The sequence below is a fragment of the Palaemon carinicauda genome, unplaced genomic scaffold (assembly GCF_036898095.1).
Source record: "Palaemon carinicauda isolate YSFRI2023 unplaced genomic scaffold, ASM3689809v2 scaffold567, whole genome shotgun sequence".
NCBI classification, from domain to species: Eukaryota; Metazoa; Arthropoda; class Malacostraca; order Decapoda; family Palaemonidae; genus Palaemon; species Palaemon carinicauda.
In genome coordinates this window covers 51,289-62,500 of record NW_027171835.1, presented here as the reverse complement: position 1 = coordinate 62,500, position 11,212 = coordinate 51,289, and the positions used below count along the sequence as shown (strand labels likewise).

At 35.3% G+C, this 11,212-nt stretch overlaps 1 protein-coding gene across 1 annotated transcript; it reads left to right on the top strand.

Annotated features, from left to right (window-relative positions):
- The first annotated feature begins 8,857 nt into the window (after positions 1-8,857).
- Positions 8,858-10,249, top strand: LOC137637173 (uncharacterized). Its single transcript, XM_068369443.1, has one exon. The coding sequence runs from the start codon at positions 8,858-8,860 to the stop codon at positions 10,247-10,249; it is 1,392 nt and encodes a 463-aa protein (XP_068225544.1).
- Positions 10,250-11,212: the final 963 nt, after the last annotated feature.

The window sequence follows — 11,212 nt, the reverse complement described above, 5'->3', positions numbered from 1 at the left end:
GTGATTATTTCTCAAGATTTGTAATTAATTCTAATAATCATTTAAAAGGATCCAATTCATTAGACGAAATATTCATTGTATCTCTCCAGTTCATAAGTATTTCCACATTTCCATCACCTCTTTCTGTTGTAAAACTTCGATGGAAAAAAGAAGAGACTAAAACACTGCTTCAGTAATTGACCAAATTTGAAACCTTCGTCGAGGTTAAAATATTGAAGAAGCAAACTTCCTGACAGACTCCTGCCACCTCCTCTTCGGCTTCTGGATAAACCTGGAATAAATGTTTGAGGTCGAGGAAAACCAAAGTTTACCAACAAAAACAACTACAATCACAATAACAATAAATAAGGGTTTTGTGTATACGCAATGAGAAAATTTAATAACAATAAAGAAGGGTTGTTTGTATACGCAATGAGAAAATTCAATAGCGGTAGAAATGACAGAATAAGGTTTTTCCCTTTTACATTCTGCAATCGAGGGAATATATGTGATATTGTGATACCTTACATTTCTGTATTAGGTAGTGTCTCCTAAAGTTTTGGAATATACTGTAGTATACGTCGTCTTTGATATTATTATTACTTTTTTTTCCTTTCACGGGTAACTTTGTTTTCTCTGACATTCCGAATAGATTTAACAAATGGTGAGTGATGCTAGAAATATCAATAAAGTATCTATTTTGAAGTGTATAACTACAACCATAAGACCTTTATAACCTCTATTTTGAGGCGCCCCAACTCTGGCACTAAAAGCTCTTTGACCTCTATATTGAAGTGTCATACTTCTAACATTAGAGATTCATTAACCTCTTGTTGAGGAGCCTTACCTGTAGCATTAGAGGCTCTTTGACGTTTATCATCAGTTGCCTTAGATCTAGCATTAGAAGCTCTTTGACCTCTATTTTGAGGTGTCATACTTCTAGAATTAGAGGTTCATTAACCTCTTGTTGATTAGCCTTACCTGTAGCTTTAGTCTCCTTGACCTTTATTTTGAGTTGCCTTACATCTAGCATTAAAAGCTCTTTGACCTTTATTTTGAGGTCTCATACGTCTAGCATTAGATGTTATTTGACCTCTATATTGAGGGACCCTACATATGACATTAGAGGTTCTTTGAGCAATTTTTTAGGGGGCCATACTCTAGCATTAGAGGCTCTTCAAACTATTTTTGGAGGTGCCATACTTCAGCATTAGAGGCTTTTTTTTTACCTCTATTATGAGTTGCGATACTTTTAGCATTAGAGGTTCTTTGACCTCCATTTTGAGTTGCGTTAATTCTAGCACTTTAGGCTATTTTACCTCTTTTTTTTTTTTTGAGTTGCCATACTTTTAGCATTAGAGATTCATTGACATCTATTTTGAGATGAGTTACCTATAGCATTTGAGGCTATTATGAGGTGCCATACTTCTAGAATTAGAGGTTCTTTTATCTCCATTTTGAGGTACCTTACATATAGCATTTGAGGCTCTTTGAGCTCTATTTTGAGAGGTGCCCTACTTCTACATTAGAGGTTCTTTGACCTCTATTTTGAGACGACTTAGAAATAGCATTTGAGGATCTTTGACCTCTATTTTGAGGTGCCATACCTCTACCATTGTAGGTTCTTTGACCTCTATTTTGAGGCGCCTAACCTATAACATTTAAGGCTCTTTGACCTTTATTTAGAAGTGCCATACATCTAGCATAAGATGAGCTTTGGCGTCTATTTTGAGGCACCTTAATTATAGCATTTGAGGCTCTTTGACCTCTATTTTGAGGTGCCATTCTTCTAGCACTAGAGGTTCTTTGACTTCTATTTTGAGTCGCCTTACCTATAGCATTTGAGGCTCTTTGGCCTCTATTCTGAGGTGTCATACTTCTAGCATTAGAGGTTCTTTGACCTCTATTTTGAGGCGCCTTACCTTTAGCATTTGAGGCTCTTTGACTTTTATTTTGAGGTGCCATACTTCTAGCATTAGAGGTTCTTTGGCCTCTATTTTGAGACGCTTTACCTATAGCGAGGCTCTTTGACCTCTATTTTGAGGTGCCATCTTTCTACCATTAGAGGTTGTTTGATCCCTATTATGACGCACCTTACGTCTAGCATTAGAGGATCTTTAACCTTTATTTTGAAGTTACATACTTTTCCATTAGAGGCTCTTTGATATTTACTTTGAGAAGCCATAATTCTCGCATTAGAAGCTTCTTGGCCTCTATTTTGATGTGTCATACTTTTAGCATTGGAAGCTCTTTTTCCTTTTATTCCAAGCCGCCAAACCTTTAGCAATAGAGGCTTTTTTTACCTCTATTTTGAGCTGCCATGCACCCAGCATTAGAGTCTCTTTTACCTTTATTTAGTGGTGCTTTTTCTCTAGCATTTGAACATTGTTGACCTCTAATCTTGTCCTGCCATTTAACTTTTTTGTATGTAATTTCAGACGATTTGATTTCCAAATATCACTTAACCAGCCATTGTCTGATTTGGTTTTCTTAAATACTTAAGTGATTTTATGTCATTAATCCTTTTTCCATCCAATGATATTTCATCTTCCATTGTATACTCCATTCTTATCATTTCTGTTTTTCTTCTATTTATCTTCAGCCGAACCTCGTGTGATATTTCATGCATGGTGGTAAACAAGCATTGCAAATCATGTGGTGTTCTGCTAACAAGGACAGCAGCATCATCATAATCTAGGTCCGCTAACTTCCTATCACCAATCCAGTCCAATACTTCCCCACTATTTCCGACTGTTCTATGCATTACGAAGTCGAAGAGGAGGATAAACAACTTAGGTGACAACACATTCCATTGGAGTACTTTGCTGTTTACTGGAAAATTCATTTTATATGACTCCATTAACATTACCATGCACTTGCCATGCTCCTGAACAGACTTAATCAAATTAACATATTGAAGAGGAATTCCATAATAATGCAGGACTCTCCATAAAGTTGGCCGAAACACACTATCGAAGGCGTTTTTATAATTCATTTATGTCATCAAAAGTGTATTTCTATATTCTACGCATTGCTGTACAACATATCTCAAAATGAAAATTTGGTCAGTGAAACTTCTATCTTTTCTAAATCCTGCTTATTCATCTCTGTTATCCATTAATATTTCACTCCAGTATCTTTTGAATAAGCATACTATATATTTCCATGACTAATGTAAGTGTTATGCCTCTGTTATTATTGCAATCAGTCAGTTCTCCTTTTTTGTCATTTTCACCAACACTCCTGATTCCCATTCATCAGGTTTTGCCTCTTCATGCCACATTCTTCAAAATAATCTTTTAAGTACAATGGGAGTCACTTCATTTTCGGCCAGTATCAATCATCCTTTAGTGTTTATAGGATAACCTCAACTTCACTCACACTGAATTCATTCATAGTCACATCAGTGACTTCATCATTAAAAGATATAAGTGGAGCCACGATGGGCTCTCTCTCTCTCTCTCTCTCTCTCTCTCTCTCTCTCTCTCTCTCTCTCTCTCTCTCTCTCTCTCTCTCTAAATTATGGAAAACTGGGAAAAAAATTGGATCCAAATAATTAGATTTTACGGATTTGATTCCTCAAGATTCGTATTTAATTTTAATGCTCATTTAGAATGATCAAATTCATTAGACAAAATATAGATCGTATCTCTACAGTTTATAAATATTTCCACATTTCCATCACCTCTTTCTTTTGTAAAACGCGGATGGAGAAATGAAGAGACTAAAACTCTGCTTCAGTAATTGACCAATTTTGAGGTTTTCGTTGAGGTTGAAATATTGAATAAGCAAACTTCCAGACAGACTCGTCCCGCTTCCCTCTTCTGCTTCGGGATAAACTTGGAAAAGTTTGGCACGAATAAATATTTGAGGTCGGGGGAAACCAAAGTCTATCAATAACAACAACAACAACAACAACTATAACACCAGACAAGGGTTGTATGTATACACAATGAGCAAATTCAATAGGGGTAAAAATCAAATGGTAATATTTTTCCTTTTTGCATATTACAATTGCGGGAATATATGTGATATTTTGATACCTTTCATTTCTTTATTAGGTCGTATTTCCTAAAGATTTGGAATATACGTTGACTTTGATATTATTATTTTTTTTTCCTTTCACGGGTAAATTCGCTTTGTTTGACATCCCGATTAATACTAGGATATAAGCTTAAGTTTTTCTGCAACTGCACAAATTTAAAGTTGTCTCCCGTTTAGGCAAGAAGCAAATCCTTGATGTAGCCATTGTCATGTTCTAAGGATCCCTCACTTTTTGGGTGGGGTGGTTTTCCATGGACAATAACTAGATTTTTCCACATAGGATTTTAGCTCGGTAATAATTTCAGCTTTGAATTCACTATACCTATTGCTGTACATGGTGGATGGAGCTTTGGAACTTTTAGTATCTAGTATGCTACTTTGGCTGCTCGCTTTGATGTCAATGCATGGAAAACCACAAATTTGGTTAAATGGTCTTGATAAACCATTGTCCATTTGTAAAAATTCGAATTCATGTCATTGAGATCAAGTTATGCGCAGGATGCAAATTCATGATTCCAAATAACTGCTCAGCAAACTAGAAATACAGGGAAGACAATAGACTCTGGCTATTTAGCTACTCAGCAAACTTGGCTCACAGGGAAAACACTTGACTGGAATTTATTACGATTGGGTATATATTTTCTTAGTTTAAACTCAGAGCACACGGAAAATAGAAGACTTCAGTGGTTATTACAATTGGCTTTTCAACTACGCAGCAAACTCAAACTACATGGTAAACACTGGTATACCAAAGCCGTCACATGTACACACACAGAGATTCAATCCCTTCCACCCTATCCCCCTTTCCCAACTGTAACCAGGTAGTTGGACAATTTGTATGTGAGAGTGGTTTCCTATTGTAGCCTACCTCTTGTGGGACTCTCTCACCAGAGTATGACTACTCCTTTTCCCCCCTGAACGTGACAGGGGATATGTGTACAGTATATATATATATATATATATATATATATATATATATATATATATATATATATATATATATATATTCAGACACTTACACTTGATTATACAGGGGAGATATACTTATTTATGTATGTTCAGCTCATAATTTTAGCAGAATTCGTTCGGAATAGATAAGAAAACAGTTGATGATGGAAAACATTTATATCAACAGTTGTAAGATACCATTATGGTAGATACTACAGTTCTCAGCCTTGAAAGCTTGTGCCTTCCAACTCTTCTATTGCTTTGTGGAGTACAGTTAAGGATTTGGTGAACTAATTTCATTTGGGGAGTGTGAAGAGCATGCCCAAATTATCTCCACCTACCCATTACCATTATCTCATCCACTTATGGCACTCGAGTAATCTCTCTTATAGTTTCATTTCTAATCCTATTCTACCATTTAACTCCCAATATCCTTCTGAGGGCTTTGTTCTCAAATATACTGAATCTATTGGAGGTTGTTTCATTGTCAGACCGTGACTCATATCCATACAGTAACACGGATTTCAATAAAATTATGTATAGTCTGATTTTTATATGTAATTTCAGGCGATTTGATTTGCAAATTTTACTTAACCTAGCCATTGTCTGATTTGCTTTTTTCAATCTTTCACTAAACTCTAATTCTAAAGACCCTATATTGGAGATCATAGTTCCAAAATACTTAAATGATTCAGCCTCATTAATTCTTTCTCCTTCCAATGATATTTCATCTTCCATTGCATACTCCGTTCTCATCTTATCTGTCTTTCTTTTATTTATGTTCAGCCCAACCTCGTGTGATATTTCATACATTATGGTAACTAAGCTTTGCATATCCTGTGGTGTTTTGCTAATAAAGACAGCATGGTGAGCATATTTTAGATCTGCTAATTTCCTATTACCAATCCAGTCCAATCCTTCTCCTCCATCTCCGACTGTTCTATGCTCTACAAAATCCATGAGGAGAATAAGCAACACAGGTGACAACATATTCCATTGGAGTAGTCCGCTGTTCATTGGAATTTCATTTGATAAGACTCCAATAACATTAAATTTGACATCTCTTTGAATTGCCATATTTATAGCATTAGAGGCTCTTTGACCTCTATTTGAGTTGCCTTACCTATAGCAATACAAGCTCTTTGACCTCTATTTTGAATTGCCTTACCTATAGCATTAGAGGTTCTTGTACCACTTTTGAGTATCCTTACCTTTATCAATAAAGTCTCTTTGACCTCCATTTCGAGGTGCTTTTCTTCTAGTAGTAGAGGTTGTTTGACCCCTATTTGTATGAGCCTTATGTCTAGCATTAGAGGATCTTCAACCTACATTTTGACGTTGCAAACTTTTATCATTAGAGGCCCTTTGACATTTACTCGGAGCAGCCATAATTCTAGCATTAGAAGTTCCTTGTCCTCTACTTTGATGTGCCATACTTCTAGCATTAGAAGCTCTTTTACCTCTTATTCCAAGGTGCCTCACCTCTAGCATTAGAGGCTTTTATACCTCTATTTTGAGGTGCCATGCATCCAGTATTAGAGTCCCTTTGATCTCTCTTTACTGGTGCCTTATCTCTAGCATTTAAACCTTGTTGACATCTAAACCTGTCCTGCCATTTAACTTTTCTCTATGTAATTTCCGACGATTTGATTTCCAAATTTTACTTAACCCAGCCATTGTCTGATTTTCTTTTTTCAATCTTCCACTTAACTCTAATTCTAAAGACCTTGTATTGGAAATCATAGTTCCTAAATAGTCAAATGATTATAGTTCATTAATCCTTTCGCCTTCCAATGATATTTCATCTTCCATTGCATACTCCGTCCTCATCATTTCTGGCTTTTTTCTGTTTATCTTCATCCCAACCTCATGTGATAGTTCATGCATTCTGGTAAACAAGCATTGTAACCAGTTATGAAACTAATTTTAAGATTCAAATATCCACATATCCATAAAGTCTAAGAAATGAACATGCTATACCTGCTTTCCTATCGGAATTATTACGAAAAGAATAATAGAATCGTTAAATACAACGATGCATAAATATTTACTAATTCACCTGAATCAATATTCTGTAGACCTTACTTCCGAAACTTCTGGCCTTTTCATTTCAAATCTATCTACAAAAGGAAAACTTGAGTTTAAATAATTTTTCAATTGTAATTGTTAAGGAAAGTTTCTGAGTCTAGATTCCAAATGAAGCATCTTCTTCTCTCCTCTCAGACTCTTTATCCAATATCTCAAAACATCATCAACGTTTTATCCATATGATATTGATTAAGGGAAGCAAAGAAAAGCTGAAATATTTCGTCTGGAGATTGACATAAAGAGGCCATAGTTTCACCAAACGTTTGTTCGTTTTGCCTCCCTAAAAAGTGACTCACACAAGATTTGATAAGCTCAGGTCTTTCTAATCTCGAATTCCAATTCAAACAATCAAACAATCGTTTTTAACTCTAGCCTGAAGAAAATCCAATTTTTTTTCCTAGTGGAATGGCGGTGAGATGGATGTATAAATTTATTTAATTTTTCATTTTTCTTGAATGTTTATATTATATATATATATATATATATATATATATATATATATATATATATATATATATATATATATTCATATACACACACATATATATATATGTATATATATATATATATATATATATATATATATATATATATATATATATATATATGTATATGTATTTAAAGAATAATAATGGGAATAATATTGAGAGACAGAAAGAACAACATGGATACGAGAGCAAACTAAAGTAGAGGACATTCTAATAACAAATAAGAAAAAGAAGTGAACGGTGGCAGGACATACAATGAGAATGACAGATAATACATGAAAAAAAGAATAACAGAATAAGTCCCTAGATATTGAAACGACACATGGAATATAAGAGAAGGCGACAGTTTGACGAGCTAAGAAAATTTGCTTTTATAGATTTTCATAGAGAGACCATAAACAGATACAAATGCTACTTACCATCCAGTATGCACAACTTTATGAAGAACTCACATTCAAAGAGGGACTGTATTTAGTGGTTACATCCATCCTGAATTCGAGCATTTTAGGCATATGTTCAAACCCATGCCAAGCAAGAATATAGAATATGACGTGAAGCTATAAAAATGCATACATCACGTTTTATTGGAAAGATCGACTGTACACATTTTGTTATTTCCTGCGATATATTGCGTACAGTAAGAGTGCGCTTAGTACTTATTAAATAGATATAAAAGCATGCTTGCAGTTGGATGTTGGATATCAATTCATTGCGTACCGGTATGTCTGTCTGTCTCTGTCTCTGTACAGCTGTCTGTCTATATAACACTAAACGTTCACACTTCTTAATTTCATTTCTGACTTTGACGACATAGCATAACTTTCTAGTTTGAACAAACGATAATTGATTAACTCTCTCTCTCTCTCTCTCTCTCTCTCTCTCTCTCTCTCTCTCTCTCTCTCTCTCTCTCTCTCATTCATTACAGGAAGAAACTCGATATTAAAAATGTCAGACGGTTAATTAATTTATTTCCTTTTTATCCTCTTTGACTCTCATCGAAAAATGTCGCCAGTTTTTAAGTGTCAGAATACTAGATCTCTCTCTCTCTCTCTCTCTCTCTCTCTCTCTCTCTCTCTCTCTCTCTCTCTCTCTCGAGAATTAATCCTTCAGAAGAACCATTATGATTTTCTGAAAGAGCGACAAAATATACTATTAAAAGAGCGGACGACCTGACTGCCTCATTATCCTCCCACCTCCCACCCCTACCCCCTACTTCGTTCCGGGGTCAGCCAGTTAACCTTGTCGGTGACCTCCATACAACTGGTCAGTGTGTCTGGTGATTCCACCCAGTACAGTCAAGTCGTGCCAACATGGAGTTCACCATTACAGAAACTAACAAGGGAAAGAAATGCATAATCTATGAAGGTTACAAGTTTAGAGTCGACACAACATTAAGTGATGGAAGTTTTTCATGGCGGTGCACAAATGGGAAGTGTAAAGCTCGAGTGAAAACAGACTGTGAAATAGGTAGCATTGTCCCTGTGCAGTTGCAGCACAATCATGAAAATGATGAGAGAAAGCTTGAACGACAACAACTACGTACTGCAGTGAAAAGAAAAGCAAGTGATGACATGACAGCAAGGCCGGCAAAAATAATTAGGACAGAACTTTGTAAAGTTACGGAAAACAATCTGCAGTCTGGTGATCTGAAATGTCTGGCACAATCAATATACCGTGAAAGAAGGAAGCAATATCCTGTTTTACCTAAAAATCGTGAGGAAGTTCATCAAGCGCTTGAATCCATTAATACCACCACCAGCAAAGGCGAAGAGTTCGTGTTGGAAAATAACCCAGACACAGGCATTGTTATCCTGTCATGTACAACAAATCTGGAATTTCTGGTAACTTCTGCTGAGGAGATTTTTATTGACGGGACCTTTAAGAGTTGCCCAAAATATTTTTATCAACTGTACTCTATCCATGGCCTATGTAATGGCCACTATATTCCTTTAGTATATGTTCTTTTACCAGGTAAATCGGAGGAGATTTACCGAACCATGTGGAAATGCTTACATGATATTTGTGTATCAAAAAATCTGCAACTGCAACCCTCTGTAATACACGTGGATTTTGAATTCCCCATACTCACTATCCTGAAAGAAACTTTTCCGGATGCAATAATCAAATGCTGTAGATTCCATTTAGGGCAGGCGTGGTGGAGGAAAATCCAAAACCTTGGCTTAAGTAAAGAATACAAAGACAAGATCAGTGACATAGGACAGTGGTTAAAGCTATCTTATGGTCTCCATTTCATTGATCCTGCTGATATTGAAGACTGCTTTATTGAGGAACTGATGTCATGCGCACCACAGAAAGAAAAATGTACTAATTATGCAGACTATCTCGTTGATAACTATGTCACACCTCATTCCAAGTTTCCACCAGTGCTTTGGGCTGAAGTACCCTCTAACGACAAACGCACAAACAATGCGGCTGAATCCTTTCATGCGCATTTCAACGCACAATTTTACAAAGCTCACCCAACCATCTTCATCTTCATGGATGTAGTCAAGAAGCTCCAAGCAACAACGTACTTGAAAATCAGAAGTACCGGCATGCCAGCTGTCCCAAAGAAAGTGGATAAAGAAAAGTGTGAATATGCCATAACTCAGTTCGCCAAGTACAAGTCGCAGGATATTAACCGACGTCAATATTTACAATCTATGGGTTGCAGTTTCATGGCAAGAACTGATTTGATGTGAACGGAAGATATGATGTGAACACACTTAAGTGACGAAAATACGATCTGAACACATTTAAGTGACGAAGATATGATATGAACCTTTAAAACCGCTTTAAAACAAAATATTTTTCCTGCTCAAAAGCCTACTTCCACCTCCCCGTGGTGAGCAGGGGGCAACAGGTATTTACATCTGGCTAACGGAAGAGGTAATTAAGACGCTCATCTGTTGTAAATCTGTCGCTCTTTCGAGAAAATGTTGCCGCTCTTTTAACATATAGTTTCGCTCTTTTGTGAAACTCCGAAGAAAACAACATAGGAATTACAAGTGTTTTGAATACAAAACTTGAAACTATTCTCCTTACAAATAACGGTTAGTTTTAACGTTGTTAGGTATATAGGGCCTGTATGCACACAGAAACACACACACACACACACACATATATATATATAACTGGTATATATATATATATATATATATATATATATATATATATATATATATATATATATGTATGTATATACTGGTGTGCTTATATGTATGTATATATATATATATATATATATATATATATATATATATATATATATGTATATATGTATGTATGTATGTATGTATGTATGTATATATATATATATATATATATATATATATATATATATATATATAAATATACCGAGACAGATACAAAATTAAAGCTTACGGAAATGACAAATTTGAAAAGATTTAGGAAATGTTAGGAAGCAGAAATCACATTTAGGTAAGGATAAGATACACAAAGTCTAGATCGTTGTAACATGAAGCAAGATTAGACTTATAAAGGATACATTAAATTAACCCTAATAAGTTAAACTGAATGGTGATCTACCTGGCACTTGGAACTGTAGGAAGTAAAATCTCCCTTTCCTCCATTTACTGCTTAATTACAGAATGATTATAGATATAAGTTATATGTTACTAGTTAATGGATACTAAATCGTGTTA